Source organism: Vombatus ursinus, unplaced genomic scaffold (genome assembly GCF_900497805.2).
Source record: "Vombatus ursinus unplaced genomic scaffold, bare-nosed wombat genome assembly UNPS02014786.1, whole genome shotgun sequence".
NCBI lineage: Eukaryota > Metazoa > Chordata > Mammalia > Diprotodontia > Vombatidae > Vombatus > Vombatus ursinus.
Window position 1 is genome coordinate 25,437,483 of NW_020954564.1, and position 17,370 is coordinate 25,454,852.

The window sequence follows — 17,370 nt, forward strand, 5'->3', positions numbered from 1 at the left end:
AAAAATAAATTCAGAATTTTGTGGGAGTAGGGGGAAGAGAGAACAAGCATTCCCAAATGGTGTAAAAGCTAAACATTCCAACTAGATATCAAGGTAATCTTAATGGCAATTTTTACATATTTTAAAACATGTAGCATTAAGTCAAAATATAAGCCCAGTATAACTGATTTAGTAAGTATCATTCACTTCACTACCAAGGGCTGCTCTCTTATCTGCAGCAAGCACTGCTTAATACAGTAAAACTTCCACTAATTCAGAATTTCTGTTAAACTTCATTTATCTAGGGTTAGGCTGAAGGTTTTTACCTTTCCTATAAGTAAAAAATGACCTAGGATGTAAATGAACAGTACAAATAAGGTTGCAGAGGACATGTTCAGTCTAGGAAAACGAAGAAATAGCTGAAAAGCTAGCATACAAATTGTTGAGAGGATGTGAATAGTGCTAAGCTACAAAGAATCTTATTATCCATTAAGATAGGCCCATCAGGACCACTATTCAGAAATATCACATTAGTGGAACAGACTTTAAATGGATATTTTGCAATACAGTCAATTCAGATTGACCTTATGCAAATTACTAGAATTTTACATACTATTTAAAAATTTATAAATCATAAGTTTCTCATATCAATATTTTCAAATGCACTGAGTATCAGAAAAAATGTAATAGTAAAGAACTTCTGAAGTTCTTGTTACAATCATTCCAATACCAAGCTCTTTCTTTTCCCCTTCTGCTGTTAAGACAACCAAACATTTTCAAAACATTTTCAATATAGAGTGCCCCCTAGTGGAAATGTTTGCAAACCTCTGTGTAAAACCTTTTTACCCGATATACCCAGGCAAAATTAAGACAATGCACATTTTTTTTTGAAGTAAAATACAAGTTACTTAAACACGCATCAGGGAAGACTTGTTTGTTTGTTTTTAATAACAAATACAGCCTCACAATAGGACAATTATGAATACACCCTACTTCTCAAGTTCCCAAAACAAGGAACAAATATTTAAAGAACAATAAACATAGGAAAATATGGAAACAAAACAAAGTTTAAATTTGAGCTAAGAACAGGTTTAGTTTTTCTTTTCTATGAAAAGTGTACTATAATCTCTTCCTTTCTATAGCTTAGTTATTATTACACTCATGGAATACCCAATTCAGTCTTTTACAGATGAGAAAATGGAAGCCCAAAAAAGATGAAATGATTTGCTTATGGTTAATTTTTTTCAACTCTGTTTTGGTCAAGATAGACAATATAAAAAACAATTTTGAATTGAAGAAGATGCTCAGAAACTGTAAAAGTCGAAATTCTTTTTTTGGGGCCCACAGTAATTATTCCTCTTACCTTAAGGATTATTTTTTTAATCAAAAGTCCAACTCACCTATTAAGATTTGAGCTATATAAGCAGGTATAGCCAAGGAAAACATCTTAATCTAAAGTTTCCAAGCCACTGAAATTCCTTCTAAACCTAAATAGTAACAGTTTTGTTTGTAAGCATTGAACAAAAGGTTGTTACAACCATTTGTAGGAAATAAATAAAAACAGCCTTAGAGGTGTAGACATATCTTTTGAATATACCGTTATATGACTTATTAAAATTCTTAAATGTCTAGTAAATACCAGCAAATAACACTAAAAACAGATTAAGGAGAAAATTACTTTCAAGGTTTTGTCCTAGTTTTTAATGATGAGCACAACATATTGTAAAAATGTGTTTTTAGGTTTGTTTGGTGTTTTTTTATTTCATTTGCTAAGGTCAGAATATTTAGGAAGAGTTTCCTTCAAAAATAACTGTTTCAGACGTATTATTTAGCATAAATATACCATTTCTATAAACACTAGATCAAAAAAGATGATTTACAGAATTTTAAGTGGGCTTGGTTTTTTTATATTTGTTTTGGTTTATACCTATGATTTTATTAATGTCGGGAATTTGTGCTATAGAAACTCTCTTCACTTACACAAATCAGTAATGCAATCTTAGAGTTGTATAAGGATACTGAGAGGTTATGCGGTTTGCCCAGGGTCATATAGCAACTATTTGTCAGAAGAACTTGAATACAAGTCTTTCTGATGGAAAGCCTTCTTATCCCATGCCATGCTACCTTTCCAATTATTTTCAATGATTATTTAATCCAAATTATTTTCATGTCCTCTTTAAATTAACTTGAATATGGAACTATACCTATAGCCATACTTGTTTCACACAGTATTTTAGGGAAAACATTTAAGATTCTTATGCAAATACCAGGGTTCTACCCTACCCTTTCAGGTATAATGAATGTATTTTCTACCTACTCCCATAGTTGGCATCTTCTACATTTCTATTTTTCCACTAAAAATTAAGTTTTAGTATCCTCAAGTTGTACTCAACCTTGGACTCAGATGCAGTTAACAAAAGTAACCTCATACAACTATAGCACTAACTAAGCAATATTTACCCACACTGTGGAATCTACACACACCCTAACACAAAGCTTGATGTCACTGTAATCTAGCAATAGCTTGACCATACTGCCATACCATATATGCCTCTATTCATAACAAATATATTGCTATTTTTGATTCCACAGCTAAACAACATCTTTTAATTCAAAAATATAATAGCTGCATTTTGAGGTACAAAAAGCCATGTTACAGGAACAAAATACTGCCAAGAAAAGTGCCTAATGAATTCAACTAACCATCATCACACAGAAAAAACAAAATTCATTTTGTTCATTCAACAGATACTTGTTGAGAGCCTACTATGTGTAAGGCACTGTGGCATTACCTTTATCTTAAAGACCTAAGAATCGATATAAAGGACCCTAACAGGGGCCAGGCTGTTCTATATTCCATAAGATCTTACCTTATAGCCCCTAGTAAAATGTCGCACACCCCATGGGCACTCAGTTAAATATTAATATAGCTGAGTTGAATTATTCATTTGGTTTCCACTACAGCAGCTTCATCTTTATCATCCACTTCCAATTAGGAGACCTGTGTGTGGCCAGGGTGGTCTGTTTTAAAGATTAGAGTACATGAAAAGTTCTTTTTTCAAGCATTTCAATTGTACTAACCAAACTATCTTGCTTCTAAGTAGCAAGAAATCAAGTTTTTACAATAAAACTTTGAAAGAAAGCTGACAACTGTATGTACAGTTTTAAAGATGTATCCAAGAGGAACATGCAAGCACAGGATAGCGAATCAGGGCTTCAGATAAACTTATTTGAAAAACTCAGTTCTAAATATTACTATGCTTTATTCAAGTCAGAGTCAAATACCTCTAGAGATATCTAGCCTCTTAGCGAATATTTCTAATTCCTCATTTAAATGTTATTTTGAGATTTAGTACCCATAGTACAGAAATTCAAATCATTTTTACCTATACATTCACGTGCACAAATGGAACACATTACTGAAAATGTCCATGAAGGAGAGTTGAGTCTGTCTGCATACTGAATCCTATTTGCTCATTGATTCCCCTTATGAAATTAGAGATGTGTTCTTCTGGAGGAAAAAATTCACCTCAAAGACAAAATAAAATCTACACAAACTTCTATAGAATATATTTAAAGGAAACCAATCTGACAACAATACTATGTTACAAAACAAAAAATACTAAAACAGTAATCTGTGATTAATCTTATCAACTGATATCAAAAATGTTATAAGCACAAGACACGAGGAACAATACTTCAATCTGCAAAATCATCTTGTTGCTTCAGGCTCTTATCAACAGAAAAAGGAGATGAAGGAAATAAAAGTTTTGCCTGTAGGTATTCTCCAAATGTTTCTCCTTTCCACTCACAGCTTACTGAAGCACTAACCAAAGTACTAACCAAACTTCCAACCAAACTTCCAATTGTCCTTTAACTCTTCTTTCTCTCATCTTTCCAAATTCAATTTCTAAAATGAGAAAAAGATATTTACTGATCTGAAAATCCTTTTGACAAGTAGTGAAGTAAGCCTTCTGACCTCCCATAACTATGTCTTCAAAAAATTAGTATCCAAAACCAAACTAATAACTGGGCTCACTTCTTTTCTGTCTCACCTTGGCCAGGTCCAAAAAAATTGGTTACAAAGAAATACACAAAATCCATTTTTCAGAATTTCATGTTTATTGAATCTCTCTACAACTTTAAGAATTGTTCCAAAATTCCACAAGGAATATATTTTCAACCAAATATGTTGGAAACTGATGTACTGAGAAAGTTAATTTAAATCATTAACTTCATCAAGTATAAAGGTAGATACGCTCTACATAAGACATAAATTCCATTTTCCTAGAAAAAGGAACCCTAATGGAATCATAACATAACACTGCATATTCTCAAACATAGCTCAAATTCTCTGTTTAGCCTTTCTGATCTCTTTGGCCTTAACAGTTTCAACTAAAATTAACATTTGAATATATTTTTAATTCAAAGGGCTTTTTTAGCTCTTTGAATGCCAAAGACTCAAAGAATACCTTTTAAAAATGTGCAGACTTGACTATCTATCTAAAAACAGTATTTTCTTCAAAATGATTACAAATTACTGCAGAAATACACTTCTCTATATATTAGAACTATTATTACCCAAAAACATTCTTCTGTTAACTTAATAAATTAGGGAAAGTGTTTTAAGATTTTGCTCTCTCAAATAGCTATAAAATACACTAACTTCAGCAGTCCGAACTCGTCCTCGTAAGTTAATGATTGCTGGTGAAAGGTCTTTAAAAAGTTATTCCAGTTCGCCCCCAAAGTTACACTGATTTTCTCTTTTTTTCTTAAACTACCTCTAGTTCAGGCATGAGCTATGCATGCCACAAGCTGGGTAGTACAAGAAAGCAGAAAGAAGATTAGACAGGTTCAAGCCCTGGTCCCGCAACTTAGTAGATGTGTTGATCACTTTACCTCTCTGGTCTCAATTTCTCAGTCTACAACATGAGGATAATATCATCTTCACAATATCTTATCAAAACAGTATTTTATATGGTTGCTGTAGAAAGTGATATAAAAAGCATCAATAAAATTCTTTAAAATGTGCTTTGTAGTTCTGGAAAAAAGCACTCTATAAACATAATCTATTGCCTAAACAAATGCTCATGTTACTCTAGATAATATTCACAAGAAAGAAAAATGTGTCAGTTTAAACCCACAAAGGAAATGATCTGCCTTTGTTCTTAGATTTCTACTACAAAACTGGCTCTGCCAGCGAGGGATATCACTACCCAGCTATGTACAGGTAAAAAAATTAACCCTTCAGGAAATTAAAATACCTATAATATCACCTAGTCCTACTTCACTTATACAGAAGAAAATTAATGTCTATTTCCAGAGACAAAGGCAAAGATTTTAAAACCATGCATACTGGAGTGGCTAGACTATCAAAACTAGAGTTATATTTTTATGGCCACATGTTGGCAAGAACATTAGTCAAAAAATTTCATAAACCCAATTTTTAAATGGATTTTTCAGATAATAAGTACTTCAGATAAAACAAGAGGACTATAAGCAAAGTTAGCCCATTCAAATGAACAGTAGCCCAGTTAGGTTATTAATAGTTTTGGAGAGAAACAAAATTGAAATAAATATGGCATAACAAATGTTTAAGTGAAAATAGGACAGGGACCTCAAACCACCCAGTAAATATAAAAGCATTATTTTGGTTTGAATCTTCCTCTCCAAACAGGTTTTAAAGATTTACTTAACGTGAACTAAAAATTATGTGATCAAGATCAAATAGGCAATAAGTAGGATGATAGTCTATGAAAATAATACTTAATACATTTAAAAGAAACCTAATATTGAAATCAGTACTAACAAATGTCTTTAAAAAAGAACTCAACTTATAAAATACTGAGAGAGAAAATGTGTAATTTCTTCCAAATAAAAATGCTTCTCATCTTTAAAATGTTTCTACCTTTGTCTAAATTTGCAGTGTAGAAAACAAATATTCACAGCTAACTATAATACTATGTACAAAAATAACAATATGAAAACAAAATCAATCAAAATCAACTGCCCACAAGACTTAAAATGACACATAAGTATTCTGTTTCTAATTTCTAAAAATGTAGAGATATAATCATTACTGCCAAACCTGAAATTTCACCTACAACTGTCAAAGCTTTATAATATTCTATTTACCAGTCAACTCAGTTGCAGTAATTCTTGACTAATTTATCAAGGAAGAAGTTTTCTCAGAAATGAACAATTTGCAAATTTGATGGTTTCTGGACCTGTTTGTGTATATACGTACACACACACACACGAATGAAACACCCCCTAAAAGGAATACATACGTTTTTTCCTATGTTCTACTAAACCTACAGCCTGCTTTGCTGAGCATTTGCAAAACCAGTTGTCCCCAAGTAAAACTGTGACTTCATTGGTATTAACAAGCTGTCCTGGCATGAAGGCAAGAGGACCAAAAGGTACCTGTAGTCCAAAAGAAAAAAAAAAAAGTTAAAAACACGTCATAAAGTGGATATATTATCCATACCAAATAACTTGGAAAGTTAAAAGTCATTTTAAGTGAGTATAGTAAATGAAAAAAAAACCAAACCTCAACTGCACATTTTTTTTTTTAAATTTAAGCTTAGTATTTTAATCTGACAACTTATTTTTGTTTTCCGAATGAATGTACAAGTGAAAAAAAAATCCAGACCAAGTTTTCTATCTTTGTGTTATGACGTTATGATTTTGGCCAACAGATCTTTGTTGAATAATTTCAAACTCTCATTTTTCATAGGCTTAAAAACACAGGATCATAAATGTATACATTTTTTTGTTCTCACAATGATCCTGAAGAAAACAGACTAGTAATGAAATATTAATTTACGAAGCATCACTCTAGAAATCAGCTTTATAAAGAACAAAGTGAAAATTAATTCTAACAAAACAAATGCTTTTATGAAGCACGTATTTAAAAATAAATAGCTTTAACAAGTTTACACAGGGGAGAATCATATTTACAAAATCTTAATTTTGATATCTGTATACCAAAGTGTATAACTGAGGAATATACTTAGAATAAAAAATTCAAGTTCAAGGAATAAGAATAAATCACTATGTCAATATGAAGATCATTAAGAAAAAAATTAGCAGTACCTTTTTATATTTTATATAAAAATCAATGTCCCAGAGCTTAATTCCGTGAATTACAAAATATTATGGCCTGTTCTTGCTCTGAGTAACAGGAAATGACTAACTGCCAAATTTCTGTCATAACTGTAGTTTTCTACACAATAGAACTGCATACCAAAAATGTCGAATTTTGTTAGCATTTATGCCATCAGTTCTCATGTGTCATTAATATGAAAATTTATGATAGATCTGAAAGACAAGAACTGAAGCAAATGCTTAGCGATAGTTTTAATTAATGTATTATTAAGTACTCTTTCGTAAGCCTGAATAATAATATACCTTGATGCTACTGCAATATCCTCAGGTAATAAAATGATTAATCACATTACTTTAAATGAAACATACCATACGTACCATAATATCATAAGAGAGTTTATCAGGCAATGTGCTGAGTCTTTCTTGAAGAGCCTCATAGTCATGCTCCACTTTCATCCTGTTGACAAACATAGGTTAATTCATTCCTTGCACCAAATACTAAAAAAAGTACACAATGAACAATTCTACCTAGGTGGGAGACAGCCTACCATTTGGCTAAATAAACTAATCTTAAAAGCTACTTTTAGCAACTAAATATACTGAATCATTTTTGTTTTAAAATCATCTTATTAACAAATCTATTTAGCAATGGCTCTGACCTACATGTTACAACAAAAACTGAGATTCTCGAAAACCAACTCTAAACAAAACATTCACATCACAAAACTGTATACATCTCTTTCTAAAACCAGTTGTTTCCATGTTTAAATAATGCTTAGAAAAGAGAGGACGTTAAAAAAAAAAAGGCTAGTATTTGGGTAATGGCAACCAAAGAAACAATGAAAGCAGAGCTAGTGTGAGAAGATACTAACAGGGACTAAGAAAGGAAAGGAAAGATGGCTAAAATGAGAATATTCAGGCCTTTTCTAAGAGATTACAGAAGGACAAAAAATTATGCATAGGTTTAACAATATTATGACAGTGAAGAACACTGGTATAGTTATAAGAACTGACCAAAGATCTGTGAATGTTACTCAAGTGTTGTGAACATTTATCAGAAAAACTTGGGAAATTATAATTAAATATTTCAATTCAATAAACTCAATTATTCACATCATTTTGTGGGTCAGGAAAAATGGAAAAGGGGGGAATAAAAGTAGGGCTTTGGAATTTTTAAAATAATTACATTTAAAAGGAACAATTATGTACAAAAATATTTTTAAGTTATTTTTAAAATGGTAAAGAACTACAAACTAAGAGGGTGCCTACCAATTCAGAAATGACTGAATAAATTATGGTACATGAATGTAATGAAATATTGTGCCACAAGAAATGATAAAAGGGTCCATTTCAGAGAAATCTGGGAAGGATTGTATGAACTGATGTAGAGTAAAGTCAGCAGAACCAGAAAAAAACAATTAATACAATAACAAAAATACTCTAAAGACAAATAACCTTAAAAGATTTAAGAACTCTGACCAATGCAATGACCAACCACAATTCCAGAGGCCTGATGATGATACATGCCCCTCACCTACTGACAGTGGTGATGGATTCCAGATGCAGAATAAGACATATATTTTTGGACACGGCCAATGTGAGAATTTGTTTTTCTTGACAAGAGCTGTGTTTTCCTTTTTCTTTTCAAGGGGGGTAAAGGATGACGGGGATAGAAAATTTAAAATGAAATATTTTTTAAAAATTGGGTATGGGGCAACCAACATTCTAGGAATTTAGGTGAAATGGCATCTAAGTTTGTTATTTTACCTATTTCCCCCCCACAGTTAACTCTGCTCAGCTCCTCCCTGAAAATCGTTTCAAAATAGCTTAAGCAAAAATGCTCTTTTTCACCATCTCTGGGTTAGTGGCAATGTTTCAAGAGACTGCTCTGCTAAGATGTAACCAATGAGCACAGAAAGAGTAAATGAGAGCTGAACCGTCCAAAAGAGATAGTTAAGGAGAGGTGATACTGTCAATAGAGAGAAATATGAACAAAGCAATTAGGTAAAAGATGTCAAACATGTGAGGGGGGCAGGAAAAGCACAATTCACCAATGAAAGATAACTACTCTGATAATGGAGTTGAATAAAAATCATGAGCTTACTTACCACCCTCTGCTTCTGAATCAACAGTAGCATATTTGATAAGAACAGTAAGTTGTCTATCTGAGAGCTATTTCAAGGACTATCTTATTCACTTTCAAAACATCAGAGCCAATGTGGCACACTGGAGTTGGAACCAACAAAACCGAGATTCAAATCCCATTCCAGACACTTATCATGTGACTGGGCACTGATAAATCACTGCCCTTCTCTGTGCCTGAGGTTTGACTGTATGGCCTCGAAGGCCCTTCCAGCTCTAGATCTACGATCCATTTTTTGATCCATTGGTCTGATACCAATAACCTCAAATTGGATAAGGAAAGTACAAAGCACGGGGGCAAATTGATATTGAAAGATCAACAAAGGCCATGCAACAAGTGAGTATAAAAACAAAACCAGAACCCATTTTATGTCTAATCTGCTGTTCTTTCCTTATATTTGCACTTTTTTTTCCTTTACAATTTGTTCAGATATATCTCAAGAATCTTCCTTACATTTATTTCAAAAACAGGACATAAGGTATCTCTGGGGAATATTTTATATAGAAAATACTGATTTTTCTACACAGTTCCTAAGAATGTCACTTTTTAAATTCTCAGGGGGAAAAAAAACATTACCTATGGAATTATCTCTTCCTTACTGAGAAATAAAATTCTTATTACTCATATAAAACTTACTATAAATCCACTATGTAATTTTAAAAAATTTTCTCCTTTTGGTTATTTATGTACACATTTTGTACAAGTCAAACACCTTGATGATTGTTTAAATGTTGCTGTGTTTAGACAGCAGCATTAGTTAGTATACTATATGTTTCTATTTTAAAGCCTACATGCTGAGAAAAAAGCTCCCCCCCAAGAAAAAAAAAGTTCTCCATATATTCAAAATTACCAAGTGACAGTGAAATTGATTCAAGTAAAGAAAGAAAAAAAAAACCTTCAAATCAATCTAAGTTCTCTAAGTCATCCCATTCTAAAACTATCAATCACTAACAAGCACTTATTAAATGGCTACTATGTGCCAGGCACTGTACTACTACTAATAATTATGTTTTAAGGAATATTATATGGACATACAGGAAAGTAGTTAAAATGTGGGGGTTCAGTTATTTCTGAGATTTTATTTCTCTTATGTTCTCCACAATGTTATTTTTTTGAACCAAACTAAAACTAAATAAAAGCCACTTCAAAGAAAAAAGGATATGAGGGGGAATGTTTTAAAATGCTGTCACTTAAGAACGTAGGCCAGTGAGACTCAAGCGGTGTTCTTGTTTGGAAAAATATCATAACTTGAAGAACTCTTCTAAAGGTTGAGTTAGTCAGTAAGCCTGAATGTCCAATGTGTAACACTTAGCAAGAGAGTGATCTCTAAATAATTACCCTAAACAATTTAGTTAGGAGACCACATTTCCTGCAATGCAAGATCAAAAAGTTACACTGACTATACATACACTAACATACAGAATGGTTCTTTCTGTTTTCATAAAAGGTTTCATATTGTTCTCATTCTATTTCTTTCTTAATACTTTGAGAAAAAGAAACTTTTAGTTTTTTAATTTAATTTTGTGATTAAAAAATTATTTTGATCAAACACCAAAGAGACAAGATGGGGCTATAGGCACAGTAACTGCTAAAATTAGTATCCAAAGAAAGGAAAAAAAAAAACTTTTTTCACTCCCTTTCATTTGCCTTTTAAAAATAAAAACTTATGATAATGGGGATAGAGAAAAGACAAATTTTAGGTATGTGTGAAATACTTGACTCAGGATGTTTGATAATATAGTGTCATTAATTGTATGCTTTTTCAACTGCATCCAGATTAGTAAAAGTGCAAAAAAGTTTTGGTTAACTGAAACAATATAACAATATAAAGCTTCAAATCTCTCATTAAGAATTTCAGCCAAGGTACAAATCTACAGAATACATTCTTCCCAGAAATAAAGGCATGAAACATTAATAATAAGGAAGAAGTCTAGGAGACTTGTACCTCTTTCTTTTGTGAGTCCTGCCAATTACACAAGTTTATGAGTCCTCAATTTCTTCTCACCAAATAAAAAAAGGGGGGGAGGGGAATGAGTGCATTGGGAGGGAGGATAAGAGTGAGACTTAACCCTGCAGATCAGCACTAATCCCCTAAGAAATGTTTCACTTTTAAGGTATTATAAAAACCATAAAAAACAAGAGTGTCGCAATGTCTCTGATCATCTTCATGAATGCAATTGACAAGAAGAATAACTGTTAGGAGAAAGAACCAAGTTCTACATCACTTGCTTAGGATAAAAGTGACACAAGGACTTCTGGGACCAGCTTAAAACACCAAAAAAGAAAGAGATTTAATCACTGGCCAAAAGCAATGAGATTTACTGAAATTGATTTTTTTAGAGTTGGAAGGTCTTATAAGCAAGAAAAGTTGACTGATGCCAATTCCAACAAATCTTCTGCCAACTTTTTCATTAACTAAGTTATTTTCTAATACCTTTGCCTTAAAATTTTATTTTCCCATATATAAATAAAATTCAATGTTTCAAAATTTTATTTAATTATTAATCTTTTCAGTTTATTTTTTTGTGAACATTCCTTTAAAGCGAGGTGTTTAAAGAAACCATGAACTTAACTGATAACTTTTCAAGACACTACGTTTCATTTAAGGAAGACTTTTATAACTATGTCCAATAACTATTTAAGAAGGGGCAATTTCATGAGGCATTTCCATATTTGGACAGGGAAAAAAATAACTCTTGCAAAAAAAAAAAAGAAAGTCAGAACTCACAACTTTCCATTTAACTGCACACCCACTACATTACCAACACAGAATATACATATTTTGCAAAGGTGCCTCCCAGACGTAACAGTATTTGAAGATGAAAGGCAAAAGACTTTTGAGTCACTGCAAGTTTGTGTATATAGTCAAGATGTCACCTTATTGAAAAAGTATATGAACAGTGTGCAGGGATGGATGCAGGAGTAGGCGACATGAGGAAAAAATTTAAGCTGAATTTTCCAGAAGGAACATGTATTATGATTTATTAAGCAATGAGAATGGTTTGAGTAATTAAACCTTGCATGTCTCTGTTCCATTGTTTGACACTGTTAATTATGAAAAGTAATCTTTTTTTTAATATCAGTCACCCTATTTTTTAAGAAATCAATGCCTTAATAAAGGACAATTTAGATGTATGAAACCTACTGTCAAAGCCTAACAAAATAGAAGACCCAACTTCCTTCTTAACAATACTAGTATTTCTGAGGAACAGGTTTGGTCAAAAGATGCCCATGAATAGACATTTACTTTTTCATTTCTCATATAAGTACCTTCAAAAATTTGATGCCTATTACTAGAAATGTATAAACTAGTCCAAGTGCATCAACCAGTAACTTTCATAAGAACGTAGTCAATGAAACAAAATTTCTAGAATTAAATTACTATTTGCATGAAATGAGATACTATTTTGTCTTAGGAGATTTAATCAATTTTATAAAAACTTATTTCTGCAAGGTAAACATATAAGTCTTAGTCTTTTTCAAAAAAATAAAACTTTATATTTAACCTACTATTATTCTCTGCTCTATCAAACAGGAATAAAAATAATGGCTTATATCCTTTAAGATGTTTGCATAAACTCAGGTTTACAAAGCGTTTTCCTCTCAACTCCCTAAGATATATAGCCTAAGGATTATTGTCTTCATTTTACAGATCAGTAAAATGAGGCTCTGAAAGATAAAGTGACTTACATACTGTCACATGGCCATGTCTAAGATAGATTTCAAACCCTGGTCTCCTGACTCCAAAAGCACTCCTACTGTGCTATTAACAGTTAGACATCTTCATCCAATGAAAATAACACTGGGTTACAGTCAGAGGGACTGAGTTCCAGTTTCATCTCTACCACAAACTATATAATTAGCTAATTGTGAGATCTTGGCAACCTTTCTGTGCCTCAACTCTCTCATCTTTAAAATTAAGAAAACAGTACCTGCACTGTCTACCTGGTGATGAGAGTGAAAGAAAACAATAGATGAGAACTAAAAAACTAGCAAAAAATGAAAAGTTAAATGTTACAGGAACACAAGTCTATTAGGCAAATTTAGCAAACACTCTCACACCCTCCAAAACAGACCAGGAACTTGAGAGGATGAAGGTGTTGTGAGTACAACATTCATCTTTCTTCTACTGGGAAAAGGTACACATTTTCATGGGGGCAGCTAGGTGGCACCATAATGCACAGAGCGCTGGGACCTTGAGTCAAAAGTCCTAACTTCAAATCTGACCTCAGCCACTTACTACCTGTATGACTCTGGGTAAGTCACAATCTGTTTGTCTAAGTTTCTTCACCTTTAAAATGGAAATAATAATAGCACCTACCTCTAAGGGTTGCTGTGAGGATCAAATAAGACAATAATTATAAAGCACTTTAATACAATACTTGGCACATAGCAGGCACTAAATAAATGTCACTATTATTGTACAAAACCTAACAAGCAGGTCACCTCTAGAAAATTGAGTATTCAACATTACTATCTTCTATACTTGTAAAATAAAAGTAACAAAACTATGTTTCTTATGGAAAAAAATGAATAAAATTTTATTATAAAATAAAGCTATACGTTCCCTCAATTATCCATGATAACAGAAAGAAGCAGTGACACCGGCTTGTAAATAAGATTTTCTCAGTAGATTCATCTTCCTAATTTGATTTTGCTTATAACCTAGACTTAGCTTGCATTTACTGAACACAGACTGGTTAGATGGTAAAGGTAAGTAGTTTAGGAGTGTGGCACGTAAGAAAACTTCACTGAGTATGGTTCACAAAGTAATTATAGTTATGTAATTCAGAATTGCCTATCAAACCCTAATTTTCCCTACCAAGTGACATATAATATTTGAAAATGCCTTTGATGGGTAAAAATAATGATTTAAACAGTGACAAATATCTATTTCTTGAAAGAAGATTTAATAATTGGAAATGGTCTAATGTCACCTAAACCAAGTCTGGTGAATAAGGTGAATGATCAGACTAATACATTTTTGACTGAAAGAGGATTTCACAAAAAATATGGGTACTATAGTGCTAGAGTACTATCATGAAAAAAAAACAAACTAATCACTGGACCAAATATCTCTCATTTTGTATCAAACTGAATCTCTCAAATACTTAAGAACTTCTACATAATGAGCCTGATTAACAGTCTCTCTTTGGTAGAATGAATCCTACATGAACAACAGCACTGATAACAAAGAAAAAAAAAATTAACAGTTTCCTCATTTTTGTTTTTAACATGTAAACTTTCTTGGTACTCAGAAATTCTGGAATTTTCCACTCAAAGCTTTGAAGTGTTTACACATGATACTAAACACAGAATGTTTCATAACCATGAAGTTCAGTTTTTCTAAAAAACGTCTTGTCCAATGTCTCTTTAAAGATCAAAATACACTGAACTTGATCTTAAATAAAATAATGTATATACAATGCTTTATGAACCTTAAAGCATTATCGTACTATTAGCTATATCTTCATTTTTAATCTCTTATTTTACATTGATACAACTTCGCAGCAACTTTATGTATTTCATCCAAATTTACTTCTTCAGTCATCATTCTTGAATTACAAATTTGAAAGCCGTATTGTGATTGGTCTTACCAACCAGTGCTTCATGATGCTCACCTTTCCCCATTTCTTTCAACTGTTTGGTATTAGCTCATCTCCAAAAGACTCTTAACATACCACTGTGGCAGATTTGCTTTAACCACACCAGATTTGATACTTTGCCATACCAAAAAAGAAGATTCATTTTTATGCTAATACAAAAGATTCACCTATACAGCAAAGCTAATGCTAAACTAGCTGACCTTGAAAGAAGTTCTATTACTCTAAAAATAGATTTCAAACAAATGTGAGGGATTTAAAAAAAAAATTCTTTCCTAAGGCAGGAACTTGTATTTTAAGTACTAATCTATGGAATTATATATGGAAGAGCCATGAGGGTTTACAAAATAAAGGTACATTATAGAAACATTGAAAGATTTAACTGTAGCCACTAGTGGGTACAATGATTATGTTGCTCTTATTGAAAATTAATGCAGCCTTTGAATATATATGTAGAACTTATTAGTTTTAGATTATTTTCTGCAAGCAAATAGTCAAAATTTAATATGATGATGTATATAGATTGCACTGATTTTTTTTACCCTTATCCACTGCTTGCAGACTATGTGCGTTTAAACAAAAAAAAATGGATATACACTAACTATAAATTATTTCCTTGGAGATCTTTCAGGCATGAAGAAAAAGCCTCTTAAAATAAATTTAAAATATTATATGCTTGATGGTGTATAACCAAAGGTTTAATCTCACCACTAATGGGGGCAGTTCCTATGATTCTGCAATAACCCTGCAGACAATAATCAGGACAGCTCTCGTTGTTCTCTCAGTAAAATCTTGGTAAACACGGCATGGTTATATTGTAATTTGATATCTATAAGATCAACTGCTATACCTCATGGTAACTCACAAGATTTCATTCTCCATTAAATAACATATTTTCCTCAAATGTCATATGTTAAGTGTTTTTTACCAAGCATGTATCCTATTAACCATAGATTGGCACATAAAAATAGCAAGAAACCCATAATATCACCTCTCTAATAATCCCCCTCCACCAAATCTGTTGTCCTGAGAGGATGCTGAGACAGGGTAGAAATATGTAAAATTTCCTGAACTTTGAAAAAAATGTATCCTACCACATTTGCTCATTCAAAAAACAAAAGAGAATTGTAATATTCTTCTCCACCTCATTAAGAATTTCTCTCAAAACAGACCATTTCTAAGATTAGTCAGATTCCCAAAAAATGGTTCAGTATTCGTTCTATAATATTATTTACATTTTTTTACTCTTAAAAAGAGGGCAATTTTAAGAAAAAAAAAATGTTTCACTGGACTTCAAAACATCTGAGCAGACATTATAAGCAAATAAACATCTGAAAAGAATAAACCACAATAAAACAGCAACATAAAAATTATCATTCAATAACTATAATAAGAAAATTCAACTAATAGTATAACAAACAATTATTTTTTACTTTTATAAAACACAAGTAGGTAACTTCATCAGTATTTTACATATGTAATCAAACAGTTTTCACTTACCAATGCTGGATCTTTTCTTGGCAGCCAGTGACCACCTGTCATTGAAACAGATAACTGCTCATGAAAAAACAAGGCTCAGCACACAGCTGCAATGTCACTGTATCAGAAAACTACAACAGCAGCTTCACAGATTTCACAGCATCTCTGTGGACATTTTTATTTGTCAATGCACTGGGAAGTGAATGTTAGTCTTTAAGCAGTGTACTTTATCACAACCCTCGAATGCAGGCTGATAACTGCAGGACAAATTACAGCTTTCCATTTCATATTGGGATACAATACCTGCTCCATAATCATTAGGTGACATATGATATAACTAGGATTTTGCACAATCTATACACCCATTTTTGATGTTACATATTTTGCAGAATACAAAAGTGTTATAAATAACAAGATACCAATGGAACATCTATACTTTCTCAGTAAGAAATAAATAAGACAGTAGAGAAACTGTTTCACTTTATCAGTACATCTCCAAGTATTTTGACCTGTAATTTTTATTCTGAAGCAAAATGAATTCATCAATGTTATTCTATTACATTTTCAAGAATATATATTTAGGATAAAGACACTTTGAACAGCCCATTTTTTCCCATTCTTAAACCTAGATCCCTAAAGAGACTAAACACAAATCTTAGAATATGTTTCTAAATGTAACACGCAGCTATTTAAAACTGACTATTTCTATGTTATACTTCCCTGGCTATAAAAAACAAGCACAAAAGCTACTTGTTTTCCTGATTTGATTGAATTAAAATCATCTGTTTAAAAAAAAAAAACATGCTTGATCACACTAAAGCACTCCCAAAATTGTGGAAAAGGTATGCCCAAACATGACTCAGCTAACACTAACCAAAAGCACCAGGAAAATATGATAACACTACTGAAAATTTAAGACCCTTTTTTCTTATACTTCTACCTATAATCTAACAATTCCAAGAACTTCAACAGTATGATCCTTATTTAACAAATAAAGAAACTAAAATAATAAAAACAATGCTAAAATGTCATCTAATTTGATACACCACCTGGTGT

The 17,370-nt window shown here is 32.0% G+C and overlaps 1 protein-coding gene across 1 annotated transcript in view; it reads right to left on the reverse strand.

Moving 5' to 3' along the window:
- Nucleotides 1–17,370, reverse strand: part of URI1 (URI1 prefoldin like chaperone) — a 66,352-nt gene that overhangs the window by 16,873 nt on the left and 32,109 nt on the right. Inside the window, exons 2-4 of the mRNA XM_027867691.1 lie at nucleotides 16,336–16,370; nucleotides 7,468–7,546; nucleotides 6,270–6,405 (exon numbers count right to left, since the gene is read on the reverse strand). Of these exons, the coding sequence (XP_027723492.1) occupies nucleotides 6,270–6,405; nucleotides 7,468–7,546; nucleotides 16,336–16,370 (250 nt within the window). The remainder of the gene's footprint in view (nucleotides 1–6,269; nucleotides 6,406–7,467; nucleotides 7,547–16,335; nucleotides 16,371–17,370) is intronic.